Source organism: Hermetia illucens, chromosome 5 (assembly GCF_905115235.1).
Source record: "Hermetia illucens chromosome 5, iHerIll2.2.curated.20191125, whole genome shotgun sequence".
Lineage (NCBI taxonomy): Eukaryota > Metazoa > Arthropoda > Insecta > Diptera > Stratiomyidae > Hermetia > Hermetia illucens.
Window position 1 is genome coordinate 23,747,460 of NC_051853.1, and position 18,180 is coordinate 23,765,639.

At 42.8% G+C, this 18,180-nt stretch overlaps 1 protein-coding gene across 3 annotated transcripts in view; it reads right to left on the reverse strand.

Moving 5' to 3' along the window:
• LOC119656729 (frequenin-1) overlaps positions 1-18,180 on the reverse strand; it is a 221,281-nt gene that overhangs the window by 13,298 nt on the left and 189,803 nt on the right. For all 3 annotated transcript variants that reach the window (XM_038063263.1, XM_038063262.1, XM_038063264.1), the window contains exon 3: positions 10,353-10,377. In XM_038063263.1, the coding sequence (XP_037919191.1) occupies positions 10,353-10,377 (25 nt within the window). The remainder of the gene's footprint in view (positions 1-10,352; positions 10,378-18,180) is intronic.

An 18,180-nucleotide genomic window follows, 5' to 3' on the forward strand; every position in this document is an offset into this window, starting at 1 on the left:
TCTGTCGATAAAGTTTTTGAGATATTCTTTAATGCGTTCCTGGATTATTTTAGCTATTATCTTTGCCAAGACAGGAAGCACGCAGATGCTTCTCCAATTGTCACACTAGGATTTTTCTTTAAAATCTTCACGATTACCTCCTTTCTTCCACTGTCTGGAAAAGGTCCCGGATTCCCAAGATATTAGTGGAAGTAGCAGATTTGCAGTAACCGCTTGTTTGGTGGAGCAGTCAGCATCCGAATGTTATGACCAACCATTTCACGCATAACAGGAGGAACCTCACCGGTTGCGACAAGATTAAGAATCATAGTTGTTTGTCATCATGGACGAGTCCACCGTTAACACCTTCCACGATAATCGAAAGATTTGCGGTAACATGCAATTTCTTTCGTGATGCGGTATGCACTTCTGCAATCAGTGCGTTCGTCATATACTTCGCCAAACTTCTCGGGAATTTGATCAGCATCGGAGTTCTAAAGGGTCACACTCGCCATGACACACAGCTGTAAGTAGAGCATTCACCCCTTCCGTTTATCGATCCATTTTCATCATTCTGCAGTCAATCAGGTCTTATGACGCCCCTTGGGAACCGACGATCTGTGTATCACCCGAGAAAAGAGCATTTTTGATGACGGCCCAAGGTTAATCGATATTCTCAATTGGATTCGTCCTTCCGATCAGCAAGATAACTCTCCCACTGCCGAGCAACAACTGGATAATACAAGCGGTCGATGTTGAATTTGGAGTTTCGTAATTACCCAACCTCGCGAGAAGTCGAAAACAAAACAGGCAAGCAAACGAAAATGGGTATGAGATTATGGTCTTTTTGGAGACCGATGTCAGCGCCTCTCTTGTTACACACATCCAGGAGGCAACACCTAAATCTACTGCCGATAATTTTTCAAGGTTTTGTCTCGGATAAGTTTTCGTTTATGTTAACAAATTCGTTAAGGCTTGAACTATCTCCAGCACTATTGGTACTTTTTTGCGCATTCCAATTTTTAGGCTGCTGGCAATATTTTCCAACCTTCTTGTTTATGTTCTTTTCGAAATGGTATCCCATGCAGAAATCAATGCTTTCATTTCCAGGGACAGATTCAGCCCATACCGCGCCATAGGGCAGAACCGACAGCGTTGCTCCCATATGTCTCTTAATAGATATAGGGCCCCTAACATTCGCTATTAGCCGACTCAAGGCCGAGACACCAGCTTCAGCTCCAGTTCATCTTCGAGTCGAACATTAAGCCAAGGTATTCAACCGCTTGTTTTGATTCTATAGTCAACTCGCCGATCGATATCGGGAGCAGGGTCGGACTTCTCTTTCTGGTCAAGATGACTACTTTGGTTTTTTCCAGCGCAAGGTTGAAACCATGAGTAAGCATCCATCTACTTACCCATCACATCAAAATGCCAAGTTTACTTTGCGTCTCTTTATTAGTGCACCCAGCAATAAGTGCGTTACGTTGTCTGTATAACCGACCTGGTGCAACTGTTCGGGCATATCGAGACTCAGCAGACTATTGTAAGAAGCGTTCAAGAGGTCTGGTGCTAGGATGTATCCCTGCGCTGCTTCCGAAGTGATTTCCATCCTCCTATCGCCCTCGAGCGTTCCATAGAGCAGGGAGTGGTGTTTCAGATAATCCCTCAATATCCGCAAAAGATAGCTCAGGACGTGAAATGAGTTTTCTAATGTGCCTAGCATATCTGTCTACTTTATGGAATTGAAGGCATTTCTGACACCAAGCGTTATGAGGAGCACTACCCGCCGAGATCGGCGGTTGTGTGCCTCGGCTCGATGAACCGCATCCACTGTGGATCTCCCTGTTCTGAACCCGAACTACCTTGGGGAGCGAATCTTCTCCTGATGAGCTTCTCAAGTACCTTTCCGGCCGTGCCAAACACACACCGCGGGCAGTATGCAGACGAGAGCTCCGGAGCTCCGGAGAGCGCGACCTTCCAGCGACAAGGAAAATGTCCTCCTTCAAGCAAGCGTTGAACGCCCCAAGCAACAAGCCTGGCCGTTAGCAGAACAGTTTGTAAACTTTCGCCGGGATGCAATCAGGACCTGGCGCCTTCTTGTTTTTCATGGTGAGAACAACTTCTTCAAGCTCTCTTGTTGTGAAAGAGAGATTAACTCGTACAGGATGCCAGGGGAAGAATGCCCGTGCAATGCAGTCCATCTGTTTTGTACTTAGTATGCAGAGCTGACTTTCGGGTGACAAGCTTATAGCGAAGTCCTCACGATTCCTCATCTACTTCGTTGACCAAGTTCTGCAGTCACAAGCTTTGCTTTTATTTATCGCGCTGCTTAGTCTCCTTTTTGCTGAGCTACACTGCGCCTTTATGGTGCATGCCTCCTCGTTGGCGTGTAAACATTGTGCCAAACAACTGAGCTTATGACACTCTCTCCGTAGGTCTCGAATTTCTGCCGTCCACCAGCACATAGAAGGCTTGTCACGGTGGGGGCCCTTTCAGGGCATGGAAACCTCACACGCTGGCGTTATCAGGTTCTTCACTGAATTTAGTATGGTGTCAGCTGCAACGCTACCTTCGCCCGGAGTGCCCTCCGGCGCGATTCTGAACTTCTTGATGTTCACCGTCGCGACATTCCACAGGCAGTGGAAGCGTCGCGTTGGTGCACGCCGAGAAGTAGGGTCAACCACTTCGAATGCGATTTACTGGTGATGACTTGCTGAGATAGTACCAGAAATTTCGACACAAAAGTGATGTCAGGTATGTTTCCTTCGCAGCCTGGGCACCGAAACGTTGGCCGGGATGCTACTAGGATTTCCACCTCATGGTGGTACTACCAACACGGCAGATTTTTGGGCCTCGGAGGAGGAGGAAGCGAGAAAAACACAAACAATATTTCAATATGGGAAAACTGCTCATTAAATCAACAGCCGGGGTAGAAATCTTCCTTGTCAGCTAATTATAAATGTTTGAATTAAAAATCCAAATATATTTACTATTATTCAGAAATAGGCTTCAAAAGTCCTTTGTGAAATTATAGCCTTTATACTGGAAGAGAAATGTTCGCTCAATGTCAATATATTCGCAATGCATACGTTTATTTCACGGTCAATGCTTTTCCGTGGACAATTTTTTTTCCAGCGTTTGTACGGAAAATTAATGAAATTTACCACATATGGGTGTACGTTGAAAATCGCTTATGCATACATTTCTGTCCTTTGAAGTTCCAGAGCCAAGCAGACGATTCACCAGGTGAAAAATTCATTCCAATTAAAATAATTTGTCGCTGTTTGTGCATCACATCATTGAAAAAGGAATTATTGAGACACAGAGCGAATGACGCTCGGGGCTCAAAGTCTATTTGAAATATAAATATTTTCGAAATTTTGACGAATTTTTAGCTTTTGACTCTGATTTTGGACAGGTTTTAATTAATGATGGGGATCACCTTAAATTCTATAGAAAATTAATTAAAAAAAAACAAAAATCAAAAATTCTGAACAATTATTTTTTATAATTCCAATTCCAGATTTATTGGATTGATACGATTAAATTAGTCCGAATTGGTAATTTAAGTCTCTTTTTTGATGATGTATTTTTTAAGAATGTCAATTCGGTAAAACGAATTGCAACCAAAAAAGAAAACATTCCTAGAAAGCGCAAAAAGCCTCCATTGGACTGCAAAACGAAATTATCATAAAATTAGACTCCTTTCTGCGTTATTCCTTCTGATTTACTTTCTATTTCTCAAGAAAAATCTTTACTGAGACGTGTTTATTTAATCATATCAGACCCTTCAAGACTGACTATGATTTTTTTCTATTTTTAGCCCTCCACAAAGCTCCCTTTATATCACAAACATTCAATGGCAACCAAGTAGGCCTTCAAGGCAAATTGTCAATATGCACAAGTATCTGAAGTCGGTGATCAACAAAAGATTTATTTGTGCACTCGAACTTCGAGCCCGGCTAAGCATTGCTATCCATTAGTAAGGATATTGTGCAAATAAAAGGGAAGCAACCGAAAGCGACATTGATGAAGATTATCTGGCTTCAAGCTCGGCAATAAAATGTTTATTGTATCAATTTTTTGAAGAAGGCCAAGTATCTTTGAAGCGAGAAATGTGAAGGAAACGCAATTCTTTGCTGATGACGATTGTTGTTCCCGGCGGAAGGAAGAAATGAGAAGCGGAAGATAATAATATTCTCTTTTCCTCTTCTATTCCAGTGATGTGTCGCGTTTTCGGTTCAAAATTCCAGGGAATAAAGTGAAAACGTCAATTTACACGTCGAAATGGCATTGGCTATGTTATGCATATTTAAAGCATAATATAATATTTTATATCATGTACACGTGTTGTAGCTTTCATTTTTTTACTTAATTGAATGAGTTTTGGAAGTAGTAGTAAAAACTAACAGCAAATTGAAACATGCTTCCTACGAAAGGCATTAGCAAACATCAACCGTATGTTAAATATGCACCATAAATGCAATACAGGGATAATACTAGAGAGTTTCCCGGACCCGAAACCCCGGTAGTCATAGATGTCTGTGTTCACCTTTTCCACTTGCCCAGCATTAAACGTTGACGATAACGAAAGACGAAACGTAGATTGGTACCCACTATGTAGCACAAAACCTGGGAAACGCCTGCTGAATCACCACCAACAGCTCTACTAACGAATCCTGTCTCCACGTCCACCTGGTGACCGCTGGGAGTTCTTTCTCTCCTCTCTTAATGAAGAGCTGCAGACGTTGAAGGATGAAGGGGAGTCTCCTGCGCCTAAAGACGGGACAAATTGGACCAACTAGTCCTCCAGGTCGGGGATTGGGTAGGGCAGACAACCCTACTGGAAAAACCGAGGTTACGAAGCCATGAAAGGAGCCTCGGACTGGATAAATTCAGGGAACGTACGCTACAGATCAAATGCTGCTCAGCAGCTAGCCGATATTCTGTTCTAGGCCTGATACAACAGTTTTACAAGAGATGCGTTGGACAGGTGGCGGTTTTCTGGAGAAGAGCCACTATACCATAAATTTACTGGCCATCCAGGAAACCGTGTACTCCGAGTATGTTTCTTAGTCAGTCAAAAAATAAAACTTGCTAATGTTGGCTTTGAAAACATAAGCCAAACGCTATGCCCTCTACGTTTGCGAGAAAAATTTAGAGCTGGCAGCAGAGCTGGCTAAGGTTACCCTCTACGAGGCAGCAGAGCGAATTCTCCAAGCCCGCCCCAGATATAATATCAAAATCATACTTGGGGATTTTAACAGCCAAGTAAGGACGGGCCCGTATTCAGGCGATACCTCGGCTTCCATAGTTTACATAAACTATCAATGATAATGTACTGCGGACTATTCAATTAGATGTATACCACGAACCGATTGTTGGCATACCTGGCTTGGAAAGCGGTCCTCAAAAATACGGGGTCCTCTCCAGACCTTCAACCAAATTGACCATGCCACCTCTCAGCTTTGACCGCCTGGTCGACCAATGATTTTCACAATCACCTGAAGAACGTTATCATTGATACGGCCACAAACACAGTTAGCCTAAGTAGGAACGGCTGGTTTGACGATGAATGTAAGCTAGCAATGGAACGGGAGAGCGCCCAAGGTGTGGGACAGCGAATCAATGCCTGATGGCTGGTAAAGAGGCTTATCTGTCCCATCACGCAGTGCAGCAATTATTAAGATATCACGTTGCTGAGTACCATCTATAAGATATTCGCCGCTATCTTGCAATGCCGGATACCAAAGAGGCTTCACTTCGGACAAATCAGCAACAGATCAGATTTTCTCTTTGCAGCAAGCGATGGAAAAACTGTTGGAATACTGACATCAGTTGCCCCATCTATTCATCGACTTTAAAGCCGCCTATGATAGCATAACCAGGGTTAAACTGTACAAGACCATGAAAGAATTCGGTATCCCAACGAAATTGATAGGACTGACCAGGCTGACACTTTAACCTGGCCCTGGAAAAACCTAGAATCCCCTCTCACAATCAGGCGAGAGTGAATGCTGAAGCCATCCACAACACAGCCACCCGCCGGGAAAATGGATGCTTTAATAACCGTAGTCAGCAGAGATCCTGGAGATGAAGCATCAACAAATAATCATCACAATCACCTGAAAAAATGTTGCATTCTCAGAGGACGCGGGCATGTGCGAAGACTTGTTGCGAACTCCGGCGAATAGAAAAGCGACTTCACAGACGGAAGAAAGAAGCCTTGGAAAACCAACAGGTCTGTGAACTCAAAAAGAACAGGGAGCAACCGCACCAGGCACAGTTGGCGTTGGAACCAGTCTGGTGGTATTCGAGCGCATAACGATTCTGATTTCTTGCAAATCTAAGCTGAATGTTTAGTCGATAATATGCATATCGTTGAATCTACCCGAATTGTCAAAAAATGGTTAGAAATGACGGAGAAAGCACAAAGGAGACACACGGTGTGGAAGTTTTCTCGAATACACACAGTGTATCCAAACCGTATGGACGGTATCGGTCCGATGGATGCAGAAGGTGTGGGCAAAAAGGCCATATTGCCAAAGGGTCAAATAGGCCCCAAATGCTTATTATGTGAAAGAAGGGACGGCATTACCGGCACATTGCCGGAAGTGCTAAATGCCTAGCATTTAGGATGCCGCTGACTTCAATGAAAAGAAAATATTTATTCAAATAAACCTCAATCATTGCAGGGTCCCTAAAGATTTACTCGACCAGACCCGCTATGAACCCGAGGTGGGAATTATTTGCGAACCCTATAGAAACCGTCATGGTGGCGTATAGGTTGCAGATTCGATTTTTGTGCAAGCCATATAATGTACTGGGAGCAGCCAGCGGCGGTGTGTGGCCGCAAATAAACGGGGTATATATATACAGGTGTTACGCCCCACCAAATCTGACACTGTCCGAATTCGAGGAAATGCTTGACGCAAGGGGTACGACCCCTTACTTGGGCTATGGAGTCGCCGGGCAGAAGACCATCATGCCCGAAACCGGGAGATATGTCAGGCTGGTCTGCTAAAGCTTTGGATGAGCAGACCTTCATAGAGGTGTGGCTACACCAAATAATAAAGCAGGCGCCTATACGGAAAAAGCGGATCAAATAGCCTGATGCATCGCCAAAGCATGTGATGCGTCCATGCCTAGGAAAGGCTCATTCTCGGGTAGAAGACTAAACTACTGGTGAAATACTGGACTAGCCAGCCTTCCATCGGCCTGTCACCGAGCCAGAAGAGCGGCTCAGAGGGCGGTAGGCAGAAACGACCAAGGGTAAAAAGAACGCGCCTATAAGGAAGCCCGTAAAAGCCCTTAAGCTCGCTATGCAATGGAGGAAGAGGGAATGCTTTAAGGAGCTCTGTTCGGAAGCGCCTATAAAATCGTAATGGAGCGAGTTAGAGGCCATTCACCTCCACAGATCACGTGCCTTTCCCTCTTGTTGAAAATTATCTAGGGGTTACTCCACCAGTAAGAAGAGGGAACAGGCAGCTTTCAGCGACCTTTGAATGTAACGGCAATACCGCCAGTCACCAAAGACATGTTGCTGGAGATGTGTGTCAGAATAAGAGAAAATAAAGCTCTGGATCTGGATGACGTACCGAATAGGGACCTAAAACTTGCTGTGAAAACGTACATGTCCGAGGGGATATTTCCTCCTTCATGGAAACAACAGTAGTTAGTACTACTGCCTAAGGCTGGTAAACCTCCATGTTAGCCAACCTCCTACAGACCTATTTGTCTTTTGTACACTGTGGTTAAAATCTTATAGCGAGCAATCTGCAATATATTAATCCCGGTTGTAGAGAGCCAGGGAGGCCCCTCGGATTGGTAGTATGGGTTCCGTAAAGCCAGATCAACCATTGATGCCATCAAACTGGTTACTGGCTTGGCCGAAGATGCAATTCACGGTAGTACAAGCAAATATTGCGTGGTGGTGATCCTGTACGTGACAAATTCATTCAAGTCGGCCAATTGAAACCTAATACTGGAATCTCTGGCAAAGATTGATATTCCTGACTCTCTTGCAGCTACTGCCAACAACTGTTTACAAGAACGCTTGCAGCTACTGCCAACAGCTGTTTGATACTGGTATGACACTGACGACGGACCTAAAGAGTACATTATTTCCGCCCACAAGGCTCCGTATTGGGCCCTCTGTTGTGGAACATCGTATACATTGATGTACTTAATCTTCGCCTTCCGAAGGAAGCCACGGTGATGGGTTACGCCGACTATATAGCGCAGGTTGTAGTCGCAAAGGATCTCGAAGATGCTGAGTTGTACTCATGTGAAGTAATCAGTCCTGTTAAGGGTTGTCTAAAGCGTTGTGGTAGCAGTGGGATTTGTATCGTGATTTGACGTCGGATACCAGTCGACTCAGCTGTAAATGAGTGCCTGAGTCAAACCAGGGTAATAATCACGGCGGAGCGCAATGCTAAACACATTGCCTCCTACAGGCTACTGTAATCCTGTAATGTACCGTTACAGTCTTGAATAAAGTGCTTTAACACACTTCAAGGCCCTGATTAAAAATGGATTGTTGCGCCAACGATTATTATTATTAGAGAATTCTGGTCTGACACTTGCGGAGGAAAGAACGAAAGCGGTCCTTATAACCAAGCGCCGTATTCAAATTGGGAAACGTATCATCACTTCTAAGCCTGCCATCAAATACTTGGGAGTGATGATAGATGGGAAGCTCAGCTATAATCAGCACGTGGAATATGCTTATACAAAAGCATTCACCGCAATTGTGGCCCTGGCAAGGATTATGCCAAACGTAGGTGGGCCACGGCATGCTTCCAAGTTGCTAGAGTAGTAATAGGTAATTCTGCTCGATCCAGCTGCAGTTTGGAGAAAGGCATTCCAAGTCACTTTTGCGCTAACAAGCTGAGTGCAGTTTATAGAAGAACAGCCCGAAGGGTATGCTTGGAATTCAGAACTGTCCCAGACGATGCAGCATCCGTCATTTCAAGAATGATGCCCATTGGTACCATATCGTGGCTGATGAGATGACGAACATATGCAATGTGAAGTCTATCTCTCTTTTATCGCATATGAAGGACGCCGAAAGGAAAAGATCTCTAAATAGATAGAAAGAGCATTGGGAACGCTCTGGAAAGGGTCGGTGGATACACAGGCTCATCCTTGCCACCAAGGAGTATTTCGAGAGGCGGCACGATGAGCTTAATTATAATTTTACTCAGTTTCTCACAAGGCATATCGGCAGTACCTGTTCAGGTTGAAACTAGATACATCAGCCGATTGTCCAAACTGCAATGGAATCCCAGAGGACCCAGACTACATATTCTTCTACTGTCCAAGATTTGTGGAAGAAAGGAAGAACCTAGAGGAGAGTACAGGAGAGGTTCTCGTACCAGAAAATCAAATGCGAAGAATGCTAACATGGCAGGAAGACTGGGATGCGATGAACTCCATGGTCTCATCTATCCGGAACAAACTGTGAAAACCAGAGGAGGCTAGAAAAGCACGGTTACGTACTCCGCGTAGAGACGAGAAGGCACGAACCTAGGTGCAATTATGTATTCCCATCCGCCGCTGCATTCGATGGCCGCAGAAACCGCTGACGGACTGACATGAGACGGGGGTGACAAATGTCAGAAATGACTTTTACCAAGAAGAAAAAAAGAGGACTCAAATCTCATTGGCCAGCCAGTCAAAGTCGGATTCGTAGAACAGTACAGTTCTTCTAAAGTACTCAGTACTCAGTACACATCACGTTGATGTATTTCAGATCATCGGAGAGTAACTTTCGTGTGTTTGGTAACAATTAATTCATTGCTCTTCATTATCCTTATTTGAAATAAGTTAAGTACGCACTGACTGAAGGAACCTATTGGCTCCCTAGTATTTAATTCTACAACTATTTTTACTTTTCTGGGGTACGTACCCGGAGAGTTGCCTTAATTTCATTAAAAGACCCAAAATTAGGATAGCGAATTAAACATTCACAGGGTCATATAATTGAACATTCAAAAAAAGAAATGTTTTAAGCAGAGTGAAATTATGCGGTGTTTCCAACGATTAATTAATTGAAATAATAAAACTTGTTGTTTCTTTTTCGTTGGTGTGGGTATTTATTCTTGCAAATACCGATATTTCGGGAACCACTTGTTCCCTTCATCAGTTTGTTTGCACTGATGAAGGGAACAAGTGGTTCCCGAAATATCGGTATTTGCAAGAATAAATACCCACACCAACGAAAAAGAAACAACAAGTTTTATTATTTCAATGTTTTAAGGATTATTTTCCCAATTTCTTCTTGACTGACAACTAGGCAACTATAAAATCAAGGAACATTAAGGCATGCTCATGTTATGATTATAGTATGTTATAGTACGTATTTAACTTACCATTGTCGTATTTCCTTTTCTGTGACTGTAATTAAAAGAGAAAATAAATTAAATTAGCTCATATAATGGCAAAGTGAACAATATTACTTTAATATAGGACAGAGCGCTGACATTGCCTGCAAAACAAAAGGAGCATATTAGGGCCACATCCCTGAAGTCTGCAGACTGAAACTATAAACCTTCGGTTGAGCTCAGGAATAGTAATGGAGCAGTACCTGGTCCGCCCCAAAATAGTTAAGTAAGTTTAAGCTTTGAAGAATACTAATGAAATCCAATTAAGGTAATGCTCTACGTGACCGTATTATTTTGCGATTCATCTCGGTACCTTTCTAATGTGTGCGGAGCTGTTTGACGTTTTTTGTTTGCATCTGGAAGCTCTTCATTGCTCCCACCCTTTCACACATATACATACAAACATGTGTACATAGTTCGCTGTTCAAACTTTCGACAGACAAAAGACTGAAATCAGCTCTTTGTCGGACTAAACTCGTCCTTCTGAATCCTCCCCACCCCCACTCCATTCCACTCCGACTGACCCTACTTAGAAGAAGTATTTTGAATAAGTTTGGAACAATGGCTTGAATTTTTCATTAGGAAAAGAATAATGGTACCCGAATAGTTAAGTGGTAGAGGGAGGATATTCCCGTGCGTCCAACAATAACTAGAACTTATGTCTACGTATGTTGGTGGGGAAAGAGTTTCATTTCCAATTAGTTTGCTGTAGGGAAGCATCTTCTTAAGTTATTTCTGCTGTTCAGGTTGAAATGATGGCAGGAAGTTTTTGGTACAAATGCTTCTTTGGGGGTTGGGATACTTCCATGGATGCAATTTCTTGTGGACAAAGGAATTTCTTTGGTATTGTTCTGTATTAGTTATATTTGAAGAAAAGCTGCCACTACCGAAACAATTAACACAAATTCTTCAACTATTTAGGAGTCAGATGAGGATACTCCGTGGACAAAAATGAGTTTTTAGAAAACATTCAAGTACAAGTGCGCTTCACCAGACAATGGGTTCTGCTGAGGACCGTACACAATTGAGCGAAAGGACGAAATAAAATTCTTCTTTGTTAGTTTTGATACCTTTTAAAATATGGGATCTTAGTACCGAGAAATCGTGATAGATGGTTTTTCTCTGGAGAATAGGCCAAAATGCTTCAAAAGTTTGGATGGAAATCAGGTTAATTTTGGGTGGGTTAAACGTAATCTGTTACATCTGAAAAAAAATGGAAGGGTAGGCGAGTCTCCCGCGTTAGCGTTTTGAATTTGGTAAGCACCATTTTCGGATGAAACATATCTGATTCCCAGACTACTTTAGCTTGATCATAGCGATTATGGAAGAAAAAATTTCATCCATTTTCAGTAACCATACAAACCGACGAAAGACACAAACATATTTTCGCCATTCTAAATAAAGTCATTCCAATGGCAATGAATCCTCAGTGCACACTTTTGATTAATCAATTAAATAAATAACTTTCTCAATATGTCTGAGAGCTTCTACTCTTGCCGGTCTAGTGTTTTTGTTTGGGTTAGGTGGCGGATTCCAGGAAACTTTCGACCATATACATACATGCTGCAGACTTTTGTTAGACTTAAAATGTCCGCAGTTGGTGGTGAAACTTGTATACTTTTAAACACAAAGTCGTTTCCGGGAGAATTGAAATATTGCCAAGCTAAATCGCTGAAAAGATTTGGCTTCAGTTTTAGGAGTTATCTGTGCATACTATATGTATAGATGAAGAAAGTCCATTTAATGATAAAGCCCTACAAATTATGACATTAGTGATTGAGCTTTCATGTAGGCAAAAAGCGATTGTACCATATTGATCCTAAAGTCAACCTTTGCTGTTAACTCTTGGCACATATTGAAAAGAATAGCCTTCATTTCCTAATGGGCAATCTTCTGTTGATTCGCTTTCCGGCAAATTGCTTAAATTTGTATGATGGAAGAAAATCATTGCGCATATTCGGCGTTCTTCAATCATTTTCGCCCGAAAAATTTCGCGCATTTTTTTTTCTGGTGCAGGGGAGGTCCGGCAAGAAATTTTCAAAATGGTGTATAATACGGTTCACTCTAGCGGACGTACCACGGGCTAGCCCAACATGAAAAACACACCAAACAATGGACGCGGGTCCATCTGATATGCCAGGCTATAAGGGTTTCATAGTATGTTGGAACAAATTTATTAAAATGTTCTACTCTACTTGGAAGACTCCGATGATTGGCTATAGATGTGTATTTATTTTCGGTGGACGACAGATTCAAATGATGACCAGAAACGATACCCTTTCGTTCGTGAAACCCAGCTGCGTCGGCTTTCCTCAGATATTTGGTTTGCCGTTTCGGAACACCAAAATTAGCAATTACGAGCCAAGGCTATTGTGCTGCCGTTACACATGTTCAGCGGATTATTACTCACCGTCAAATGCAATAGTTGAAAAGATCGGAAACATTGGCACCACACCCCACTCTTAGCACTCAGAACAACAGATGATTAACCGCAAAATTGGTGTATAGAACTCAAAAGGCGTCACAGACAAATTTCTTCGTTCAAAACTGCACGAACATGAAATAAGGCGAAAAGGGACGAAATAAGGTTCACTTTTGCTGCTTCTAAGCTCACGTCTTACTTGCTTCAACTATCTACTCTTCTCGTGTAATCACCTGACATCGCTCCTTCCAGCTATCACCTTTTATGTCCAATGGAAAAGGATGGAAAAAATGAATCTACGTTGCAGTAACTATCATTAACTTCCACCGAAAAACAAGCAGAATCCGAACTTAGTGAAACTTCGAAATCGTGAGTAACTCGACCAAAATCTGAATGGCCCAAGTTTCATCGAACTTTAATTTATTCCTCTGCACATTGCGTGTTATTGAAACTTGGCTGGGTAAAAAGATACTAAACTCGCAAGACACTCTCTATCTTTTCAATCTTCTTACGCGCCTCTCTTTGTCAAAAATTATGCCCCTATTCCAGCGAGATGACATGAGCAAATCACTCATCTGAACTCCCATGTTGTCCTCAACCCTGCTTAATTTTACATTGGCAGTTTCAAGCCCAATTTCAGTGGTCTGAACTTAGTCCTGCCACATTCAACTGGATTTATCATCAAGTCCTGTGGTTCAGGACTGAACACACTTTATACCATTTGGTCTCACCAATTTTCTAATTCTGTCACTTCAAATTCCGGCGCTTTCACCGAATGCGATGTATAACTGACTTCCCAAAAAAAGTCATCTAGAAAACACGTGAAAACCGTCAGTCAGCTTTTTCGTTCTTTTTTGAAAACTTGGGTTTAACTCAAAAAAGAGGAATCCGTTGCGTCCGAGGAAGTAAGTTGCTTCCCAAGTGGGCCAGTCCGTCACTTAGTTGATGCGCACTCAGGATTCCCAGCATCCTCAACAAAAATTTACTTAGGTCTGGTTTAGGTTTGGACTTATGACGGAGTTTACTTGAATATAATTCGTACCCATTAGATGTTTGCAATTATTTTTAAGTGGAGCGATTTCCATCTGTCGTAGTTTTCGGTCATGCTCCTCCCAGAGCAGAGGTGAGGCAGCGTCTGATGAGTTGCCTCTACCCTGGACGAAACCGTCAGTCAGTTTTTTCGTTCTTACGTGAAAGGAGACTTTCATTATATACATAGACTATACATAAACTGGACAGTCAGTTTTGCTAAGAATTATCACTCAAATTTTACCCCAGCAAACTTGCTTCCAAATTTCTTAGACAAGTTTGCGAAACGTCAGATTAAGTTGATTTCACCAACTCCCTCCAATTTTCAAATTTTGTGAAGAAAGTGAACGTTCGTTCCACCAACTTTTATAAAATCTTTAACTAAGTAAGTCGCAACGGACCTTCGTCCGAACTGACTCCTTAACTATTTTCGCAAGAGTCCAAAACTACTTTTCGAACCGATTCTGCACGGTATCTTTCGGTACTTGCATATTCGGTTCCTTTCCATCTTCCATTCCTCCCCCTCCCTCCTTTTCGTGTTCATCATAGACTTCCATTCCAAGCTCCCTGTTATGTTTATTCCGGAAGAACATCCTTTTCCCCTTCCTCCGGATTTTCCTCTGCTTCGGCTAAATTAATTGCGTCTTCGGACGATGTGCTCCAGCTCAATATCTTTTCAACTCCAGTTTTTGAATACAACCTCCATCTATCTGAGCTTATTCTACGACCTTAACGTAGCCCTCGATGGTAGGCTCCATTTTCACAGTTAGATACTTGTACAATATTATTACTTATACTGTACCCTTTAGCACCTGAAGTGCAAACCTTTTCGGGGTGCCTTATGAAGAGCTTGAAGACCAAATAATTCAGTCAGTCTCCCGATCTCGCTACCCCTGGACAAAAGGCGGGTCCACCGATATGACGCCGAGTCCTCTTCTGTAGCAGCAAAGTTCGTCAGTTGGCTGTTAAGGACAAGACTGGGTGGTTCATAAGCACATTGAAGGAAGGTTTTTCTCCTAGTAGAAAGGGTAGAAGTTGATCTTGCTGCCGATACCATAAAAATGGCCTGACATGACCTCTTTATGTCGCCTAATCCGTGTTTTAGACATTGTTCTACACAAGATGACTTCAATAGGCTGTGTCGGTTCATAGAGGTTGAGCTATAAGTTCCACCGGGTATGTTCTACAATAGTTGTAGTGTTCCGATTATGAGGACTGTCCGTAAGTACTGTGCGTTGTTAACGCCAATGCAAAAATTACTTATATTCAGCACGGTGGGATTGGATTGACAGCAATATAGTTAAAAGTGGCTTCCTCGCGTAACTTAGCTCAGTTAAGGAGGAGCTACTTTCCAAAGAGGCTGCAGCAGGTACTTCTAGAGATTTCATATTGGAACTCCTCTCGTAAAACATTACGTGCGATGAAAATGCCAAATATACGAGTCAATGTAACCGATGTTGCCATGTATGGGTCCAGCCGGGTGGGGGTGCGTCTTTAACCGCAGGAAGAGGAATTTAGCATATTAACTAATTACGCTGCAAGAGTACAGTATGTATGGCACAGCATCGAGTTAGACAATGTATGTCATCATGGGAAATATCCCTACAGTTCTCCTAACGAATGAGGAGTACTATCTCATTCAAGGAAAGTGGAAAAATGGGCCCAAATTGACCGCACACTTCTAAGAAGCAACAAGAAGGAAGTTACACAAGAGATAATTCCAATAGTAAGTTAATTCCTGAAAAGTGTTGCCTGGTAGATTTCCTTAGTGGACATGATAATTATAGAAAATATTTGCATTGCTTCCGATAAGACGCCGTTCGTCTATTCTGAATGCGAAGCTGCGCTCTAGGACCCGGAGTGTCTTATGGTTGATTTTCCGAAGTGTACGGGGGGAGAATAAGGTTGTACTAAACCTGCAAAATCTATAGCTGTCCGACCCTGTAATGTGTAGTAGAATAAATTTGATTCATTGTAAATGCAGCAATATTCGCCATAGCTCCAGGATCAGGATCGAGCCCTGGATGATGGATGTGGGACTTAGACGCATTAGCGCATATTCGAGTCCCTTTCGATTCATGAGGCAGTGTTTCATGAGGATATGGAAGAATGGAGGCGATACTTCTGGTAGATCTGAACCCGCACATTGCTGCAACAACAATGTCTTTCATTGCCACGGTTGAGAGGAAAAGCCAATGATGAACTAGATTCTCAACCCAATTTTCGTCGACTGCAGTTGTGGAGAGGTTCGACCTTTCGGGTCTCTTCCCTACCAAAATATCTTCGGAACATTACAGTTGAGTATGCCTCCTTAATGTAATCTTTGAGTTCTATTGAAAGTTAGTGAAAGATAAGGGAGACAGCCGAAATGATATACGTGTGCAAAAAATGCCAAGGCGCTTATATATCTCGACTATCTTGGCCAGTTATGAAACGGCAGCATAATCGCTGCAAGTCACCAAATGCGCATAGTAAAATTAATCTAACCTGCTTAAGGATTTGAGAGAAACTCTTTGCTTCTGAAACTGCATCAAAAATGCAGTCACAGTTTCCCCGGTCCGGCCTTCTAATATGTTGGGGTCGCCGCAATTTAAAATTTCTATCAGTAGAGTAACCGTGCTACTTGCCATTCGTCCTTCCTTTTCATCTCCTATATATGTAGATCCTCCAAGCGTTCGGGGAAGCCAAAATTGCACGGATACAAAGGTAAGCAGTCCCAACTGGTCGAACTCTCCTTCTTCTGTTCCGGCACTTCCACACTTTCCGGCCAAAAACTGAAGATCAAGAGAAATTATGTGAGTCTCATTACGGTCGAATTGTATTACGCTCAAAGAGCTGTGAGGGTAACCGAACGTCATGGCCCGGGTCCGGAATCGAAAACAGGAAACTGTTCAGAAAGAAAAGTGGAAGAGCAGTCCAAAGTACCACCTATACACTCACTTGATCTCGAAACAATGGTTTGCCTCCAATCAATACCAAGATATTTTTTTTGATACCGATCCGGGGAACTAACCAGCCTTGTTCAAGATGTTATTGATATTAAATAAAGCATATGATGAGCGGTTGGCTGGAGCGTGGATAACCTTCTAGAGGACCTCGAGAAAAACTCGTTTCTTCTATCATGGCCCACTTTCATTTTCGTGACACTGTTCCCGAAACGCATAATGCTTGAACGTTACAATTTAATTATCTTTACATTGTATGGAAACAAACTCATCTATTTGGTTGGGGAAAAAGAAATGTCGCATTTGTGATTTAAATTTGACGCTGTATTTAACATACTTAGAATTATCCGATTTAAGTCAAATATGCGCCGTTTTGTTCGCAGAGTGATTGCCATTTAAAAGGCAACTTCATTATCCCCCCTTATAAAACCCCCCCTCCTTATTTGCAAAAACTCAGACAGCCAGTTTCCGCAGACCTCTTTGAGGCACCAAGAGCGTTTTGCACCAAGAGCGTTTTGCATGGATCGAAAGAGATGGTAATCACTTGGTGCCAGGTCCGAACGGTGGGTGCGATAGGACATCCCATTCGAGCTCCCTTAGCTTCTGGGGGGTCATCAAAGATGCGTGAGGCCGAACGTTGTCCTGGTGGAACACAACGCCATTCCTATTAACCAATTCTGGCCGCTTCTGGTCAATCGGCCGCTTCAAACGGTCGAGCTGCTCACAGTAGAGGATCGAATTGAGGGTCTGGCTATAGTTGAACAGTTCATAGTGGATGACTCCCTGCCAATCCCACCAAACATACAGCAAAACCTTCCTGGCCGTAAATCCGGGCTTGGCGATGATTTGGGCCGGCTCATCGCGCTTCGACCACCATCTTTTTCGCTTGAGATTTTCGCACGTGATCCACTTTTCATCACCAATCACCATCCGCATCAAAAATAGGTCGAATCCATTCCGTTTTAGCAATGCATCCCAGGCGTTGATTCGGTCCAAAAAATTTTTTTGCGTCAACTCGTGTGGAACCCAAACATCTAGCTTTTTTTTGGAATCCAATCTTCTGCAAATGGTTCCAAACGGTTTTATAGTCTATATCCAGTTCCTGGCCAATCGGGCGGATGCTCACATGTCGGTCTACTTGGATGATTTCGACGATTTTATCGGTTTCTACGACGATTGGGCATACCAGTATAGGGTGTATCTTCGACATCCACTACACCAGAACGAAATCGATGAAACCAACGCTGTGCTTTGCGAATCGTTACAGTATTGGACCCATAAACTTCACAAATTTTTTCGGCCGCCTTCGTTGCATTTTTACCTCTCAGGTAGTGAAAACGTGAAATATGATGAATTTCTTGCTTGGTGGACCCCATCTTTGACGCGCTATAACTTGAGACTGAAAGGTATGATTACAACA